Source organism: Heteronotia binoei, chromosome 8, assembly GCF_032191835.1.
Source record: "Heteronotia binoei isolate CCM8104 ecotype False Entrance Well chromosome 8, APGP_CSIRO_Hbin_v1, whole genome shotgun sequence".
Classification (NCBI taxonomy): domain Eukaryota; kingdom Metazoa; phylum Chordata; class Lepidosauria; order Squamata; family Gekkonidae; genus Heteronotia; species Heteronotia binoei.
The window spans coordinates 86,868,947-86,889,432 of record NC_083230.1 but is presented as its reverse complement, the minus strand read 5'-3'; the positions used below and the strand labels follow the sequence as shown (position 1 = coordinate 86,889,432).

Genomic DNA, 20,486 nt, shown 5'->3' with positions numbered 1-20,486 from the left:
GTATGTATGTATGATCACATCCATGTGATGTGAAAGCCTGCACATTCTTATTATGTATACATTAAATAAACTACAAGCCAAGGTTCAACACATCTCTGACATGCTCCACACTGAAGAGTAAAGAGCATGAACAGGTAATCATTTGGGCGGACGATGCTTGCTTGAAATTTAGCAGGTCATAATGCAACACAAATAAGAAAAGTTGTATTACATTTCTTATTTCTTTCTAGACGATTTTTACAGGTGAGAACACAAACACTGATGCAAGATACTTCATTTCATTTCTGATATTTTAAGTCTCAGAGGATTCCTACATAGCTCTCTACTAAGTCATCCAAATTTTCATAGAGCCATTCAGGGCACTTTTAATACTTAACTCTGTTTGCCTACAGTTTTGTCAGAAAAGGGATGTCCTTTAGCTCCCCACAATATACTTGGGACTTTTTTGCAGTCACTCAGAATTTCTTTTTGAAAATTTAATTATAACTATTGCCAGGCATTTTAGAGGAATTTAGAGGGTTCCTTTCAACCAGTACAAAGGAGAGACCATGCCCAGCTTGTTCCATAGTTCTCTGCAGCTGGATGGCAATGGACATGCATTTAAAATGATGTAATTCCTAGAAGACGTGTGTCAAATCCTCCAAATTTCAAGTTAAAGGCATTGCCCATTTTTATTTTCCTCCTGAAAACCAACTGGGCAACTGTGAGCATGTGATGCCTCTCCCTGCAAGGAATGCCTGGGAGCTGAGCAGCAGTACCTGTGTGTGTGTGTGTGTGTGTGTGAGAGAGAGAGAGAGAGAGAGAGAGAGAGAGAGACACAAAGGGGGGGAGGGGCGAGAGAGATAACTTAATGGGCATTACATAGCATGGGAAGTGCTGCCTTTAACAAAAGGGGAGGGAAGAGGAAGAGACTGGTTTCATTTTGTGTGGAACTGATACCTGGTATGTTTCAAGCGTGGTTATGAGCTGCCTTTAATGACCCTTTCCCATAACACATATCCACTGAGAGCCCTATAAGACCTGCCACCAGGTTATACTTAGTCATAATAACTAGCCAGAGAAATATGGCAGATATACACTCAACTCAACCCTACTGCTTTATATATGGCCACAAAAGACAGGAGTTGACATAAGCTACAGGCTCAGCAACCAAGGGCATGCATAGCATCATATCCTCTGGATGCTTTTTAAGGTATCTTCAACAAATAGACTGGGCCTTCAGTATTTCTTTCAGTAACATGTAGACCTAACAAAACTATTTCACTTGTTTCTAGGTTTTCAACACAGAGAGAAGCCATTAAAAGGAAACTTTTGAAAAAGGTTAGGATTGTTGTTTTGTTGCTATGTAGCCCTCTGTGTTACTGCATTTCTAAAGTAATGGAAAGACTAACAAATGTAGTTTTTGCTGTATTTTGTGGGAAATTTTTAAACTGCAAAACCATCTATTGTTGGCTAAATCAAGGCTAAATCATAAACATGATTCAAATAGTAAAATATTTAAAAAGTTATAATGAACCAATGGCTATTCTTGCAGCTTCCAACCTAATAACTATTACAGCTGCATGGCTCCAGAGTTGTTTATACACCCATCTGCCTGATACTGTAGTTTCCCCCCTCCTCCACCACAGTCCAGTATCAGTCTTCAGTGTTCATAGCACACCTGCCTCTCTTAAATGAATTGTTCCAAGGATCTGGAATAACAGAGCACCATCAGCTGGAAGGTTCTCCTTGGCTACCTGACATTGGCTACAGGCTCACTGCAATGTCAGGGTCCTAGTGCACAGAATCATGACCTTTTCTGAGTATTTCTGTGCATGGAGAAGTACGTACAAGCGTGAACTTGAGGTCATCTGTATTTGTTTTTGTCAACAGCAATTCCTATGATCTTAGCAGCTGGGAACACTGCCACTGCAATCACAGGAATGGCTGCTGAGCGTATCTGTGGTATGCCTGTAAGTAACTGGTAAAGGTCAGAACTGCTTACAGGGAGAGAAATATCTTGTGAACCAGTCTAAAGAATGCATGGGTGCAGCACTTTAACTTTCTTGGAAGTAATTGTGTTTGCAAGATTTCACAGTGATCGGGAAGTGCACTTAAGGCCTTGAAGCTTTCCTGAAACAAATGAAGAGTTTCCGGCAGGTAGCCATGTTGATTTGCAGTAGAACAGGTAGATTTGAGTCCAGCAGCATCTTTAAAACCAACAAGGGTATAAGCTTCTGAGAGTCAAAGTTCTCTCTGCCAAATAGGAATAGGAATGGAAATCCTTGAGCCTTCATATCCTGGTCAGAAGGTGAGAGGGGTGCCTTCACTGCAACACTCTTCAAACCTTCTGATTGGACTATATGAGAGCTTAGAGATCTCCATTCTTACTTGCATCTGATGAAGGGAGCTTTGCTTCTTGAAAGCTTCTACCCTGGAAATCTTTTCAGTCTTCAGTTCTACTGGACTTGAATCGGGGGCGGGGGGGGAGGATAAGAAACATCATGTCAATAACTTGACAATAGTGCTTTGGGACACAATCCAAATATGGAAAACTAAGTGGCCAAAGGCAACCATGGGAGGCACTTAGGCACAGATGTCGCTTAAATTCTGCGTCTTGCCTCCACAGCACAATCAGGACACCACTTGTATTGAAACCTGTCGGCTAATTTTTGTGGTAATTTCTGGAGTGAAAGTCTCTGTTCTCAAACATCCGTATAGTGGGTGATAAAAGAAGGCAGACTGGGCTGTAATCAGTCCCAAATTATCCTTGCAAGATGGGTCAGCAGGTGTGCCTTGTATAAGCATGGATAAAGAATACAAAAAGAGAAAAGGGCAAGTGCTTCTGCTGTTCTGGTTGCATTTAGGTGACAATGCAAGGCATTTGGTCGATTGCCAGCACTTGTATTTAGGTTTAGGAAAGCCATCTACTTGTTATGAAAGCAGGATTTGTGCAACACTGAGATACAGTTTTGATCACATGCTCACAAATGTACCCTGTCCTTTTACTTTTTTAAAAACCACAAAAAAAGACTCTGTTCCCATCTCTAATTTGGCGCTGGAATGGTTAGTATTAATTCAAGGGTTTCTTTTTTCACTGCAATCCACAATCTGATTGGTTGGCAGGTCACACTGGCACTCCTACCTGAGGTATTTTAGCGCTAATGATTGGTTCCTGTAAGACTATTCTATAACAGAACACAGGAAGAGCAGTTCAAAAACACAGCTGTGGAAAGAAACAATCACACAAAGAGCCCATCAAAGGGCATACCAGCCTTTTCTTTCCAGAGGATGCAAGCACGCTTTTCATAGTTTAAGTTTGATCTTTTAAGATGGCTGTTCTTGCAAAGTAAAATCCATACTAACAGAAGCTGTTACTTCCCATACCTTCTGCACCCTGGGGCTAGCTACCTGAATTTTTAATGCCAGACAGCAATAAATCTTGCTGGGACTGCCTTTATTATGAAAATAAAGCTGCTGGGTAGGGATAAGATGAAGATAGGAAAGAGGAAAGCAAAACAAACAGTGAGATAAAAGCTTGATACTGCTGTAATCTCCCCTAGAATCATAGAATTGGAAGGGACCTCCAGGGTCATCTAGTTCGGCCCCCTGCACAATGCAAGAAACTCATAAATACCTCCCCCTAAATTGACAGGATCCTCATTTCTGTCAGATGGCCATCTAGCCTCTGTTTAAAAACCTCCAAGGAAGGAGAGCCCACCACCTCCTAAGGAAGCCTGTTCCACTGTGGAACCGCTCTAATGGTCAGGAAGTTCTTCCTAATGTTGAGCCAGAGCCTTTTGATTTAGTTTCAACCCATTGGTTCTGGTCCTACCTTCTACCCTACTTGCCCTATCCTACCCTCAGATCACCCTCCTCCTCACTTCATTTCATTCCTGCCAATATGGAGGACACCATGAACCTAGCTTCCTTGTCTCCAGAATCTAGGAAAGTTTCCTCTATTACCCTTCTGATACAGTAAAACAGACTGACACTCCTTCCATTCACTTCAGGAAAGCAATTCTCTCAAAAATGCATATGATAATTTCTTACAAGGAGACAAGATCCTATTTGATTAATGGCAATTCAAGGCAGCAAAAAGCAATGTTGCTTAGAAGTTATGACTGAGATGTAGCCACGCATTTCAGTTTAGCTCTGAGAACTCTGGCAATGAAAAGCAATGGGAAAAGCTTGATTAATCTACTTTGAGAGCCTTCTGTTTACTGCAGTCCTGTTCTCCTCGCCACCCCTCAAGCCCTAAAGATGGCAACCTAAATAGTTCATAGCCAAGTAGCCAATCAGTGTTACGCCAGCCATTTCAGGCCTAAGACACACTTAAAACACCAAGGGTGTTATGCAGTAATAGGAGGCGTGAAGTGTCTAACATAGTGCTAAAATTGCCATCTGTCATAGACAACTCCTTTCAGCGCAGGCAGAAAACAGATATGGAGAAGCCTTTCAACAAGATTGAGGATATTACCTCACCTGACAACTCTCTTCATCATTCATACCCCTGGCTGTGCCAGGGATGATGCTCAGCAAAAGATGCTCTCCCTTTTCTTGTCTCCTCACTGCATGACTGGTACCCAGCTGCCTCCTCTGCATGTGACAGCAATTCAGGAGTGCTAGGCGAAAACTAGCATAATCCTTTTGCATTCTTACACAAACTGCGCAACAGAATCTGGCCAAGGTAGAAAAATGTTGTATACAAAGACTCAGAAATAAGTGATGATTGCAGGGAACTGAAAGGTTAACAGTCAGGCATCCTGATTTTCAGAATGCCTCCCACTAGCTGTTGCTAGCCTGAAATGCCTTTTATGAAGCATGAGGGCTGATTTGTAAAGAGCAGAGGCAAGCCAAGGCTGCCCCATCCGTTATCTAGGGATGAATATCAACAAAGCACATGCTGTTTTAAAAATGGGAAGAGATTTTTGTTGAGCAATGATGGAAACACCGAATTCACCTTTACTGACTATAATATGGTCAGATGGCCTCTGCAACAGGCTGCACTCCCACTGCCCCTAGGACCAACACAGCCCACTTAGTTCTGTTAGGCTGCTGAAAATTTGTTGCCAGCTGGTACATGTAGAAGACTTTTAAACTCTTTAAAACAGAGATGGAAAGAATATGCTACTTCTTATGAGTTACACCCTCTTAGAACTTTGTCTCTAAGGCACATGCATGTGCACCAGACTCCAAGTCTAAGAAACTCTGGGCACAGCTGGCTGCCAAAGTCACTACAATCCAAAATGGAATATTCCATTCCATTAACAAGAAGTTGAAAAAGGTTCGACAGATGATGATTTCTTACTCAATACTTCTACTTAGGGGGAAACAAACTAAGGGACAAAGAAATGTACTGTTGTACTTAGGAAATGAAACAGCAAGGCCAGCTGAAGGAAGGTGGCGTGGTATAGCCCGATCTCATCAGATCTTGGAAGCTAAGGAGGATTGTCACTTGGATGGGAGACCATCAAAGAAGACTCTACAGAGGAAGGCAATGGCAAACACCTCTGCTTCACACTTGTCTTGAAAGTCCCCTGCCGTGGCAGCCATAATTTGGCTATGACTTGATGGCACTTCACACACACAAACACACAAGGCTAGTTACCCCAATACTATTAGCAGCCAAATGCAAATGACTGGCATTCACACTTCTATGCTGTACGAACTTTTAAGAATCTTACAGTCTCCTAGCATATATCTCCTTACATGAACTCATGTTTGCAAAAGACCCCAAGACAGAGAGTGGGAAGGCAATGAAGGAAAGAAAAGATCTGAGGTTAATCCAATCTTGTTATTTTTTTGACCCCAATTATGCAAATAAGAGAAGCATTGATAATTTTTTTAATTTGCTAACCACCTCTCAGATTGATTAGTAGTGTGCTATGCATGTACAAAGAGAACACCCAGTAAACTGACCCTGGCAATGGTCAGGATTGGAAACCCAGGGGTCTTGCACCCAGGGGCAAGTGCAATGACAGAGAAACATGCTTGCATTCTTAAATATATATGAATGTATATATCCACAAGGAAGAAGAAAATCAAAAATAAATTATAATTAAAAACTAAAACCAAAATAAAAAACATCAATTAAAAAAAAAGGCTGGCTTGTTGGGGGTTGGGGGATGAGAAGGCTCCGGTGTGTGTACTTACATAGAGGTCAGCACCGTAAAATCCGTCCTGGTAAACCACACTGCAGAAAATCCACACAAAAAACAAAAAAAAAACAACAAAACAAAACAAAAAGAACAGAAAACACATTCCGGTTATTGAGGACGGCAGCATGCACATGCATTTTACACAGGCAGGTGATGTATGAATCCATAACCTGGGCTTTCGGGCAGGAGCAAAAATCAGCAAGAGATTGTGTGTGCGCACGCACGCTAAAACAGCTCCATGTCATCTTCCATGGCATGCAGGCGGGCAGGGCAGAAGGGAAGACAGTATGCAAAGGGGTGGGGGGAGGCTGGGGAAGAGAACAACCTTTATAATCATACAGTAGAGGAAAACAAAATAATAAAGGACCCAGTGCCCTGAAGAAGAGAAACATGACTTGAGAAACCTCAATGCTAGTAGTTAACCTGGAAAATATTTAGTTAACCCACTAAACACATGGACAAACTGGCTTCATGTAATGGGCTTCGAGAAGAACAAAACAAGTTCTTTAGGAGGAGTTCATCAAGGGCTGGAATCCACCTAGGTCAGAAACATACCAAGAGTTGTGTATAATTACGCATCTTGCAGCCTTGTGCGATCGTTTCTAATATCCATACATCACCTGCTTTTTAAAAAATCCTGTACATTAGACATGCGATAAGAGTTGGCTGATCACACAAGCATGCAAAGTATTATTATTCATCATCTTATGCAACACCTCAGGAATAAAAAACACCCCAAGACAATCAACTCTGATAAACACAGAGAAATGTAATGAAAAAAGAAATACCCACAATGCATTGCTTTCACAAGCAGAGATCATGAACTAGAGTTAGGTGATTGGTCCAAGATCCCAAGTATTTAAAGGTGAAGTTGGGGTGGGGGGGAAGAGATCCCTGATAGTAACGACACATTCCACAGCAGAGAGCAGCAATGTTTAGGTGGGCTTGGGTTCTCTTTTGAGTCTAACAGCCAATCATTAGTATCTCCAAGCACTTCCAGAAGCAAAAAATCCCCCTTCAAATTCAGAAAATCCAGCACTTATGAGAACATTTCATAGTGTAAAGCAGTTTGCTTTGGAAGAGGACCAGGGGAGAATAAGGAAGGAAGAGAGGATTTACCACAGCCCTGGTTATAAACACATGCTTGAGCATTGCACAGCTTTGTCCCTGGCTTTATTTCCTTCTACAGCTATGTGCTAAAATCACTCATGTTAAAAAGCATTAGTTCCCCATATCTGAGACCCTTCTATGCATGGTATCTGGCTTACCAGTTAGCGTTATCACAGGCTAGGAGGAAGGAGGCAGTATTACTTCTAATTTTTTCCATATGCCAACTGGAGAGCAAAATGATGCCAAGATTCTCCCACTCTGATCAGAACACACCCACCTATAGGAAGTTACAAACAACAAGGCCACGATATCTCGGCTATAAGTCTGCCTTATAATTACCAAAGTTCTACAGTGATGCAAACTAGCACAGGATTTAAGTGTTAAGATGGTGATCAAGCCTCAAATGGTCACAATTCACTTCCTATGGACAGAGCTGCACTTAATTTTCAACAAATTGAGGTGGATAAATCAGTCTAATAGCACTTTCTTAAAGAGAGAAAGGTCATATGCTAACTAAAGGGTGTCATTTTAAAAAGCAGAGGTTTATCTTTTATTGCTGGCTTGGATTTATCAGATCCAATCCATGAACACAGTATGCATTTGACAGTGTCACAAGCCTTCATATGAACAGGGTTAAACTGCATTAACTTGTAACTTAACTAAATCTCTCTCAGAGCATACCAGTGGAAATTCATTTTGCCTTGAATAAAATAACTCTCGAAGGTTCTTTATGTTAATGTCATCTTGTAACAATGAGTTCTACAGACTACGGGTACTCTGATAAAGTGCCCATCATCATGTTTCAAGCTTGCATGACTATACCCTTTTCAACAATTTACCATTTCATAAAATAATGCAGTTCTTGGGATATTTATGCCAAAAATCTAAGGGGGGGGGGGAATGATGCACTTCTCAGTGACAAATGTTTATATCCCTCCAAAAATGTGAGACTTGTTTTACTAGCAAACCTGTTTTTTTCCCCTTACTATATACAGAAGCACATTGTACTACAATAAATATTCTGATCTATTTAATTATCAGGAACCCAACTTCCCTCTGAACTGAGCAGTGCAAGGGTCCCTTGACACTAGCTAGAAAACAATACAACTTGTAAATTTACACAATTAACTTGTACAACTCTGGCTAATCTAAGTCAGAGCAGATAACTCTTCTGTCTTTTTTCCACTACAGGGCAACTTTAAAGACTCATGAATATATAAAATTATGTAATGAGCTATGTGAAAACTTTACCTTTATACATCTGAGCTGGATATTAGTAATCAAAATGTTTATATGTTTAAGGAATGCACATATTATGTTCTTACATAGGGACCGTCTCTCCCCATATGAACCCCAGAGAGCACTGAGGTCAGCTGGGAAAAACCTGCTGAACATTCCCGGGCCGAAAGACGTGAAGTTGCAAAGCACCTGCAACCGAGCTTTCTCTACTATGGCTCCACGCCTGTGGAACCAACTTCCAGAGGAAATGCGGGCCCTGCGGGACCTTGAACAGTTCCGCAGGGCCTGCAAGACTACCCTCTTCCGGTTGGCCTTCACCGATTAAGAGGGAAATTGCTAAAGAACTCGCCATCATAAATGTAAACGTAATCATAGCACCAGTATATATTTTATTAATCTTATTAATTTTAGAATTTTAATTAGAATTTTAATTAAACTGTCAATGTAGTTTTATTGATTGTATGACCAATGTATGAAATAATGCTGTTAGCTGCCCTGAGCCTGCTCCGGCGGGGAGGGCGGGATACAAATAAAAATTGTTGTTGTTGTTACAGTCCACTTTTAGTGGCACCCTCTTTTCTAGGAATATTCTAGCCGTTACTATCAGGGATAACAACAAAAATGTTCCTAAACCTTTTTATTTCTCCCCCCCACCACCACAAATATCAGTACTGAGACATGAATCAGTGAACAAAGATGCCTTGTGAAAGTGAAAGTTCATGTGAGGAATTTAGATGGATCAAGGAGGACATTCCAAGCAGGCAAGCCAACACTGTTTTAATACTTGTTTTAATCTCTGGGCACAGCAATCCCATCATGATTCAGGTGCTCCAAACTGAACTAACATCTCCCAGGACATTCTAATATGTCATTGTAGCATTTTAAATGATATGGCGTATTTCTGAATTATCCTAGTCAGAAGAAAAAATGAGAAGCATGATTCAGTTGGCCCCCCACTAAGATATTTTGCTCAAGTTTCCACTGAGAATGATCTGAATTTAAGAAAGAAACATGAAGTCAGGTAGTATCCTCAGATTCAAAGCAAGAACAAAAACTCCTGGGCTACTGGTACCCTTTCGAAGTTTACTTTTAAAAATAATAGAAAAGCTGATTGCTACAAACCAACTTCCATGTTATGGAAATAATCAAAACCTAAGCAAGGTCAAATATTTATACTTTTTCTCTCTCTCTGTGAGTGTACTAAAGCATGCTAGCAAGGCTGCTTCCTTGATCTTTATGTCTTGTACTTCAGAACCAGATTTGGTTAATCTTTGTTTTAACCTATTTCAAAACATCTCCAACCAAGAAAGCAAATCCATTGTGGGTAACTGACTCTCCTGTGTCCTATTCCCAAGGTAGTACATCAAGCCACTTCTGCATTAGGGAATCATCCTGGACTTCAGAGAGCAGAAGCCGCCTCACTCCACAGACTCTACACCCTTTCTGTGGCTCTCACTACTGTACCAATGCCAGATGATATCTGTGCACCAAAACTGCTACCATATGCTAAGAAAAATGGGCACATAGATTTAAAACAGCTGCTTTTTAAAAAAAACTGATGTGCCCCCAAAATCATTGGGGGGGGGGGGAATATGTTCAAGTCACATGCTGGATTTTTCAACTGGCTCTTTCAGATGCGATTGGGTGCAGAGTGTTCTGGTGTTGGCATATCCTGACTCTCTCCATCCATCACGTCTCTACCTTTTATCTTTAAGCCAATCAGCTAACTGCCAGACAGGGCAGAACTCTGACATTTTGGTTTTCGACCCTTACCCTGGGTAGGCTGGGATGGCTGCTGGAGGTACTGCCCGCACTGCACCATACACTGTTCGTCCTCGGCCCCTCAGATGGGCACCCCTGAAAGCGGCGGCTGTGGTGGCTGCAGTTGGGTAAGGAAAGCCGGGAACTGTGAAAACAGACAGACAAGGAAAAATATGAGAGGGATCACTGCAACTGCCCAGTTCACAAAAAGTCATCTAGAATGATATGCAACTCCAGAGCTGTGGAATGTTCCGCATCAGTCCTGCAAAGGAGCATGCTTAGAGCCTTGATGACATCACATACCTCTTGCTACATCATGGCCCCAAGGGGAGGTAGGGTTGCAGAGAGGCCTGGCATGCAAGGGGTTAAGTGCTGTGTCATGCCTCATTCATCACAAACTGCAGTCTCCCCCCCTCTTCCTCCATCCCAGTTTGAGAATGCCATGCAATCTGGTTAGAAAGAGTCCGAGAAGCACGGAGAGTTGCTACTAAATAAAGGCAGGTGATTCTTCCATATTTGGGGGGGGGGGGGGTGGATGGACTTCGTCATGAGCCCCTTAAACTGGTCAGCTGGCAACAGGTAAAGACTTTTTTTGATCTCCCTTTTAACCGCCTACTCCTTCCCATCTGTCTTTTATTTAAACTCAGGAAAAAGTTATAGAAATCCCCTAGAAAGGCAACCAAAATTAATCATAAAGTGCCAGTTTAACAAGAGCCCACCTTCTGGCATTAGGTGACCATTAAGTGGTTCCACTGTATATTGGGCCCTGTTTTATTACACTTCATGCTGGAGTAAACTGGCTCAGGGCAAAACGATGTCCAAATCTCAGAAGGCAGCTGGCAACACAATGCAATAACAGATAACCCAGAAGACGCCAGTTATTCACAAGGCTCAACCTCCAACCCAAGGTGCTTCCAGGCGCATGCCACAAGGGGGCCTGCAGTGGACTCTCAGTTTAGTAGCTTGAATAATATGTACTTCAAGAGTGCAGCCCATTTCATTAACTTAATCCTGAAGCTAAGGCAATTCCATACGCAACCTCCCTTATGGATTTATTTTCTTATATTGGCTGGGCACATCCCAGCCATTAAGCAAGCATGCAAATACTCTTTGCATTAGAAAGGAGTTATTTGGCCACCACCCAGAGAAGTGGGCATGTCATTTTACCAAGGCACATCCTTTTAAGTACATATTATACAGACTGAAAAGAAGAGGGCTAACAGATCACTGTTTACTCAAGCACAGTAACAATACAGGGGCCAATAGGGGCTACTTACTGATTAAAGGAATGTAAGTGTTAATACCCCCCCTTCCTGACAGGGGCACTGCAGCGTCATTGCCCAGCGAGACATCTGCTTGAAAACTGGATGCTAATTTAGTTTTAAAAAGAATAAAAAATGTAAAAAGGTTATAAAGAAACAGCAGATTGAGAACACAAACAAACACCACTGCAGTTAAATGGCAGAAACAGAAGCAATCCACATTAAGTTCTACCTGCGTATAATTCAGGGCCGTACACTGCTCCAACCACAGGGCTCAGCTTCCATCCTGAAACAACAAAGACAGGAGTGAACACTAAAGTCGATAACAGGGGAAGGGCAAACAGTTTAGTATGTGAAGCATTATCTCTTTGTGTTGGTTCCATGCAGACTGTTCCTGTTTGTAGGGTTCTATGTTCTCCTGCTCTCTCATGTGCAGGATATGGTGAGACAAAGATACAAAACAATAAGACCAATTCCACACTTAGCACTTGCCTCCCTTCTGTGCAGGGCTCCTCAAGGCAGCTCTTTTTTCTGGATCCTGCATTGGCATCTCTGGAGCAGGGCTGTGTGTTCCCTACTCTGCACAAACTTGAAAGCCGAGATCCTTGTGCAGTACTCTAACCACTGCACCATGTGGTTTTATCATTATTTCAGAAAAAAAGGTAAAGGTAGTCCCCTGTGCAAGCACCAGTCATTTCCGACTCGATGTTGCTTTCACAACGTTTTCATGACAGACTTTTTATGGGGTGGTTTGCCATTGCCTTCCCCAGTCATCTACACTTTTCTCCCCAACAAGCTGGGTATTCATTTTACTGACCTTGGAAGGATAGAAGGCTGAATCAACCTGAGCTGGCTACCTGAAACCAGCTTCCGCTGGGACCGAACTCAGGTCCCAGCGGAAGAGCTGAGCAGAGAGTTCAGACTGCAGTATTGCAGCTTTACCACTCTGCATCATGGGGCCAGTAATATATTATTTCAGAAGGCACAGTCTAATGCAATTCCTTATGCTAAACAAGAAAAAATCTATTTCAGAAGAATGTATCTAGCAACATAACTGGAGTTGTAAAAAAGCTATGCACTGATCAAGTCTAAATGGGCTGTTAAGAGCCTCTGTCTCTACCTCTCAAAGAGTTCAGCTGTGCTTACTGAGAACTTACAGAAAGCTGGAATGCAATCATGCTGATAAGCAAGCCCAAAATGCACAAATACACTTTTAAGAAACTATTACATATTCTCTCTTTCACTTCATCTTGAAAGGGCGGAAACATTTCTCGCACCCTTGTGGGACTGCCTGAAAAACCTGTTTGCGATATTATTGAAAAATATTTAACATGAAACAGAAAATCATAAACAAAAATGCCACAAAATATGACACAAGTTAGTGCATCTGGTACTTCTCTAGCCATGGATGAGATTTGTGAGTCTTATCTGCAGAACACACACAAAAACGGGGATACGGTTGACCACTGCTGGAGAAAATATGCTAGATTACATGCGACTTCACAGGATTTCCAGAGGTCAGGTAGAAAGCTTCAGTATCTTACACTGCCACTTGCTGCTTCACATGAGAAGCCATAACTCAATGCCAGGGAACATTTATGACCCAGTCTCAATCCACTTTCATATCCAATTAGTAGCAGTGCTGGCAGACACCTTTGCCAAAGATCCTGGGAAGCTGATGCTAAACCAAATGGACAGTGCTACACTAGACAACCAATAAATTACTCAGAATAAAGCAAATCCTTGTGCATCCTTGTGAGGAGGAGCCCCAGCTCAGTGTTAAGAGGGTATGATTTTGTGTGCTATTCTTGGCATCTCCAGTTAAAGGATATCAGATAGCAGAGTCAGGACAAACCTCTGCTAAGAGCTTTGGAGAGCTACTACTCCATTAAGGCAGACAAACAAAGAGTCTAGTTCAGAATAAAGCCCGACAAAAGATCATACAGGTCCCTCCAGCAGTATTACTTTAAGCGGGGGGGGGGGGGGGGGATTACTGAAATCTAATTAAAGAATGAGCTGTGATGTGAGTTCAAATTTTACCCCTGCCACACACTCACCAGGCTCTCTCCCAGCTTCAGCAGGACTGTGATAGCAGCACTAACCTACCTTCCAGTAAGGATTGCAAGATAATGCATTCAGAGTGCTTTGACCACTGAAGATGCTACACAAATGTTAAGTATTATTACTGTTGTGGGTTTTAACGCAGAGTGGACAAAGTACTGGCTGAGATTCCTAAAGTGTGAGGCAGTTTTCCTAAGGAAGCAAAAGCTTCGTATTGAATGCACGAATTCCTTCCCTTATCCATACTCCATATTTGGGTCACTCCTTGCAAATGCAACATAACACAGATTTTATTGAAATTTTGCAGTCCCTGTCTGTGCTGAAATCTGTCCACTAATCATTTTTTTTTAAATCTGTCACTGTGGTAGGAATACACCCCTCTGGAAATTGTGTTCAAAAGTCCAAAATCATATATCTTGCAAAATGGAGGTTTTCTTGTTGCACTCTGCCTACCAGAGTCATTACAGTCTCTTTTTGAAATCTCAAGATCTGATTTTCCAATCCATAATATTTTGAATATACATCTATACTTCGTATCTTCTGCCTGTAGGCCTACCACAGCACTGCTCATTACTGGAAGCATACACAGCAAAGAAGTCGGAGGATGTAATATACTTTGATTAAATAATGTGAATGAAAAAAATTCCATGCATTCCATGCAAATCATTCATTTCTATATATATTACTGTGCTAGGAGTGTTCTCCGGGACTGCATTGCTTAAAGAATTCTGCATACATGTCTGAAATTTTGGGATAAAAATGGCTTTGTCCAGCTGGGTAACTACACAGTTTTGTTTTCAAAGATGTATCATTGAACTAAAGCATTAGAAAACTGCAAAGACACTGCTTTGTTCTTCTTTCTGTAGTCCCCACCTCCTATGCCCTCCAAACAGCTGTCTCTGGATATGGTATAGGGAGGCTGCAGTGGGAGAGTGGGAAAGATGCACAAACAGTCCATCCTCCTTACACTTGCACGAGCTACTACTTCATATGAACAAATATCAGGTGAGGGGCAAATTTCACCAACAATATTGCTTTCCACTGTATACCATAATCATGTTTGATGTCTTTCTCAACACCCTCCAATTCTCAAGACTGGCCTTTTGGAAGGTTCAGATAATTCCCTTCTGCATATTCTGCAACGCAGTGATCTGGACTAATACTTCTACCACTCTGGACACCCTTAGCTACTGGATGCAAGATGGCCAGCTGAACCATTTCAGTTATAGTAGTAAAAATAACATATGACACACAGATATAAGATGGGAGAGCCTATATAGCCTTACACATATGGAGTGCCATCGAAGCTCCATGCACAGACGCACACTGCGCCATCTCTCAAAATGTTCCTGTTAGTGGTTGTGGACAAGCTTTGTCCCCAAGTGTCAAAATTTACTTTCTGCACTCATTTATGTGGGATAATGTAAGAAGCTTCTGAGATTTCCTTTTAACTATGTCCCAGATTGCAACTGTATGTACTTTGTCCCAAAAATTCAATGACAGCCAGTGAGAATAAAGCAAGCCTCTATTTGCACAGCCCCAACCCTTTATCTCCAGAGCCTCTATCTGTATAATACAAATGAGTGTCATAAATACAGAGAACTGGCTCTTCTACATGCAGATGTATATTTGTAGATGCACAGACTGTTCATTTTTTAGCCTCAGAAAGTGCAATGAGGATGTTTGAGCATACCCAGTGGAATAATAAAATAATGTTTTCTAATGAACTCAAAGGCAAGGTCAACCTTCAGATCTTTCATTGCACATTTTATAAAACATCCAATTTTGTTAAACTGCTTAATACAGTTAACTCTGCACTTCCCTACTTGCACCAGTCTTCAAAATTTACAGTTAAACTTACAGCCTAACTGCAATGGTATGCATTCAGACATCTTTAATATTACTCATTAATATGTTTGCTGGAGATGATGTATAATATATATGGTGCCTTTGGAACCATGCTTATGTATTGTCAGAACATAAAGTAGTTAAGAAAGAGATTCAGCACAAGAATCTGGACAATGGTACAATTCAACTGTGCAATTAATGCCAACTTTTTACAATCCCAAGTAAAATTGTTCTCTCCCCGATGTTGTTTAACATCTATATGCACCCCCTTGCCCAGATTGCCCGGGAGTATGGGCTGGGTTGCCACCAGTACGCTGATGACACCCAGCTCTATCTATTGATGGACGGCCAGACTGATGATGTCCCTATAAATCTGGACTGGGCGCTGCAAGCCGTGGCGGGTTGGCTCAGGCTGAGTGGGCTAAAGCTGAATCCAGCGAAGACTGAGGTCCTTTGCGTGGGTCGCGGCAGGCCAGGAGGGGAGATCTCCCTACCAACCTTTGACGGTGCATCACTGATACCAGTGCGCAGGGTCAAGAGTTTGGGAGTGCTACTGGAGCCTTCCTTGACAATGGAGGCCCAGATAGCTGCCACTGCTAAATCCGCCTTTTTCCACCTTAGGAGGGCAAGGCAGTTGGCCCCCTTCCTGGAACGTAGCGACCTGGCAACTGTGATCCATGCAACGGTCACCTCGAGGCTGGACTACTGTAACGCCCTCTACATGGGGCTGCCCTTATACCAAACACGGAAACTGCAGTTAGTGCAGAACGCGGCGGCCAGGCTGTTAGTGGGACTACCTCGGTGGGAACACGTGCGGGAGCTGCACTGGCTGCCAATTGTGTACCAAGTTCGTTATAAGGTGCTGGTTATTACCTTTAAAGCCCTATATGGCCGAGGACCTGCCTACCTTAGGGACCGCCTCTCTCCATATGTCCCCCAGAGAGCACTGAGGTCTAGTTCTCAAAATCTTCTAAAAATCCCTGGGCCAAGTGAGGCTAGATTGAAAACAACGAGGGAGCAAGCCTTCTCAACAATGGCTCCCCAATGGTGGAATCAACTACCAGAGGAGGTGCAAGCCCTGCAAGACCTGAATCAGTTCTGCAGGGCTTGCAAAACCGCCCTCTTTCAGCTCGCTTTTAAGATGGAACCCGGTTAATTGACATCTAGCCATCCTACACATATCCTGAATTGTAGCACCTTAAATAATAACTTACAATGTTTAATTATTTTATTTAACTTAATTTATGACTGTAATTCAACTGTATTTTATATTTTAAATTGTTTTATAGGAATGATTGTATTTTATTGTAATCATGGTAAACACCATGTCCTGTGAGCTGCCCTGAGCCTGCCTTTGGCAGGGGAGGCCGGGATATAAGAATAAAATTATTATTATTATTATTATTAAAATGCTCAGTCAGCCTCCACATTCTGCCCCCAGTCAAGCAAACAGCATATGACTTTAGTAAACAGACACCCTTCTCAACTAACTCGGTTTGGAGCAGGAATGCACAGGAACACAGCAGGGGTTGTGGCCTAATATGCAAATGAGTCCCTGCTGGGCTTTTTCTACAAAAAAAAAAGCGCCCTGACTACTACTACTTCTGAATTTTCCTATATTGAACCTTTGGACCACTTTTTGAACACTTTCAAATTAAAGCTATTTGGAAATTCAGGGAGAAAAGATTCTGGACAGAAAGTGCTACTGAAAACTTCACACAACTGTTTGTGCCTTCATATCACCCACAGTCACTGCCCATCAGCAGCTGAGGTTTCTGTATGGATCAGTTCTCACCAATTTAACAATTTCAAAATGTGGTTTCCTAAAGACAGACTTATTAGTTAATATTTAACCTCTGAGATATATTTTCTTTTTCTGTAGCAGCTTCCAATACAGTTAAGCAGGGGCTACTGGGTACTTGCCTCACTCTGAAAACATTCAACCTACTTTACCCATTGATATTTTTAGCTACAGAAGGTTTTGAACCCCTTCTCTACAAAGATTTTCATTATATTGAAATTCCAGGGGGGAGAGAGAACCTAACCCATGTCCTTATCATTTCTCCCCACAAATCTCTCTGGTTCATTATTAGTATCAGCATTCTCTCTTACCATTTGCGTATGGTGTAACCATCTTCTTATTAGTCATCACTCGTGCTGTAGCATTATTAACCTAAAAGTAGAAAATGGGATATGGAGGAGAGGGAAGGAAGCACAGGATTTTAGAGAAAAATTGTTTCCTGTTTCTCTGAGAACAAAAAAGAAAAAGAAAAAAAAAGGAGTTTCAAAATGAAACATTTAAATTTACTTTATAACTTATCATTAAACATTAAAATTGTAACAGGTCTAATTTGTGACATTTTAGTTATGTAATAAAGGCCAAAAAGAGTAGATCTCAGGCATCCCTGCTACCTTTGACTTGAACCCCAGTATCTGCTGCTCATTGATCCAAAAGGCAAAGCCTCCCCTGTTGCTCCCTTCTTCATGCCTACCTTGACAGGTATGAAGCAATGAACAAAACACAACTCTGTTACCATCTTTTGGTTGCATTTCACTGAACTACAGTGGCCTACTAATATTACAGAGGAAAAAGGTATTTGGGCAGGAGGATAACGTGGAACCCAGGTGCCTAGGATTAATTCCCGCTGCTCCTAAAGAGCTTTGCATTTCTAAGCCAGGTTGGCTGGCCTGCATCTCAGTGTCAGGGTATCAACTTATTGAAGGATCTATCCCCAGCTGCTAATTTTTCAGGGGAAGGAGAACTTGTTTGGAAAGTTGGCAAGGTGTCTCCTGATTTCCTAGTGTCCTCCACCCTCAATACAGAAGCTCTTTAAAGCTCCAAGCATTTTAAACAGTACAGCAAGTGAGCGTTAGAGCAGAGATGGTGCTGGTAAAATATGGGAGGTGTGGGCAAAGCCAAATGACTGCAGCCTTGTGCCAGACACAGCCTTAGAGCTCTTGCAAGGAGGGTAAGAGGCTAAGCTAGTATCAGTGACTTTCTAAAACCCTAACAGAAGGAACAAGTCCCAATACCAATTTCAAGTCAAAGGTTTTTTTTTTTTTAAGGAGATGTTTTCAGTGCCCTTTGCTTAATGGAAAAGTGAGCTTTGGCAAGGGGAAAGGGAGCCTGGAATCTCATTACACTGTTTTTTAGCCCTCACACAATATAAGCATTACACATTTAAAAAGAAAAAATGGGAAACAACAATGATGAGACTGAGGGCATGCTATTATAATATACATAAAAAAGAAAACAACAACAACAACAATTGATTAATGGGGCTAGAGGGAGGGGGAAGAGGAAGAAGGTCTCACAGACAATCATTAAGATGGAGCAAGTGCCTGAAATCAGCTGTTACAGCAGAGTGCAACACAAGCACTGAAAGGGAAAAAAAATGTCCAAAACCAATCAAAAACCACCAGTCAGCAAAAAGAGACCAACAGCTGCATTTAACTGAGTGAAGGGGACAAAAAAAGTGAGGGGGGAGCATAATCGCAGGTCTGGGGAGAGGCAGAGCAAGAAAGAAAAAAGGGGGTGGGTGGAGAGAGAGAGAGGGGGAGAGAGAGAGGGGGGGGGAGGAAGGGTATGGGTGCATTAATAAAACCAGCCAAACTGGAGCTCAGCAACTCTGAGTAAGATGTGCAAGGGAAGTCACAAGGAAGTCAGTAATCAAACAGCTCAGACTGATACAAAACAGTATATGTACATTCAAAGTCCAGGCGGGCATTACTCAACAGCATTGAAAATAAAAGGGGAGGGGGTGGGAAAATAGGAAAGGGTGGGACAACAAGTCAAATCACATTTTGTAGTGTTAATGTGAAATGGCAGATGGATTTTTTTTCTTTCTTAATTTTGGTTTGCATTAAAAAAGGAAAAGAAAAGAAATAAGATTCTCCTCTAGCGCTTTGGTTTCACTTACCGCCAACTCGTACCATCGCCAGCATTGTGTTTAGTTACCATGGAAAGAGTGAGTCAAGTGAAGGGCCCTAAACACTAAACCATCGAAAAAGGGAAATAAAACAAGAAAACAAAACAAAACAAAAAAAAGAAAAGAAAAGCAAAATATGCAAACATCTTACTCAAAACGGCGGCTTTCAAGGTTTTTTTCCTTTTATATTTAGTACTTTTTTTTTCTTAAAAAGAGAATGGAAAAAGGAAAGGGGGCCAGTTATCTTTCAATTTGAGGGAACAGAAAATTAGCCACTAAGTAACTTCCTCCAATGTAGGTTACATTGCCTATCCACAGTTATCAGTGTTCACTCAAGAGTTAAATTTTTGAAATCCAGTTAATTACTGAAATCATATCAATAAAGTTACTCTCATGACCCCAATAAGCTTCTGGCTGACCTCTCTGTCCATGTTCACCATTAGTATCATTTCACACTCATATGGAAGAGAACTGGCCTCTGAAGAAAGGGCAAATACTGGCTGGCCCCCTTTTTTGTTGTTAAGACACCAAGTTGGAACCTGGACAGTGTTCTTTTAGTTAGTTCTGATATGGCTTGGGAAGAGAAGTTGGAGTCTCAAACTGAAGCAAAGGAAAATCAAGACAGCAGAAGGGCGAAAATTTGAGTGGGTTGGAAACAAACTCAACAGAAAAGAAAAAAAGAAAAGAAAAATACCTAAAGTAACAATATATATATATAGATATAGATATTTGGAGTGGGGGGTGTTATTTTTATATACATCAGTGCAGGGGAAGGGAGTGATAAAACAGAGATACAAACACACGCATACACACACACACGCACACACAAGACGGGAATCCAAATGTGAAATAAGTGAGGCAAGACACACAAAAAAAAAAGAAAACAAAAGAATAAATATAAAGAAGAAATTGAATTACTGAAGACATGCACCTCGATTTTACGGCCCTCTACCACGGTGCCGTGTAATTTCTCCCTGGCCCTGTCTGCATCAGCACTATTCTCGAAAGTTACGAACCCGAATCCCTGCATGCAGCGGGAGAAGGGGGGAAAACATGCACATCGTTATATATTGAAATACTGATATCTAGATAAATAGAGGAAAAAAAATATCACAGTATGAAATTGACATCAGCAC

General features: G+C 41.7%; 1 protein-coding gene across 17 annotated transcripts in view; it reads right to left on the bottom strand.

The window, feature by feature from the left end:
* Positions 1 to 20,486, bottom strand: part of RBFOX2 (RNA binding fox-1 homolog 2) — a 268,012-nt gene that overhangs the window by 15,530 nt on the left and 231,996 nt on the right. For 4 of the 17 annotated variants that reach the window (XM_060245526.1, XM_060245541.1, XM_060245536.1 and 1 more), the window contains 6 exons: positions 20,282 to 20,374; positions 17,534 to 17,594; positions 11,745 to 11,798; positions 11,528 to 11,620; positions 10,263 to 10,395; positions 3,125 to 3,167 (listed from right to left, as the gene is read on the bottom strand). In XM_060245526.1, the coding sequence (XP_060101509.1) occupies positions 3,125 to 3,167; positions 10,263 to 10,395; positions 11,528 to 11,620; positions 11,745 to 11,798; positions 17,534 to 17,594; positions 20,282 to 20,374 (477 nt within the window). Of the gene's footprint in view, positions 1 to 3,124; positions 3,168 to 6,135; positions 6,176 to 6,208; positions 6,679 to 6,776; positions 7,528 to 10,262; positions 10,396 to 11,527; positions 11,621 to 11,744; positions 11,799 to 17,533; positions 17,595 to 20,281; positions 20,375 to 20,486 lie in introns of those variants that run through there. The other 13 variants (XM_060245527.1, XM_060245540.1, XM_060245531.1 and 10 more) reach the window with 11 other exon arrangements.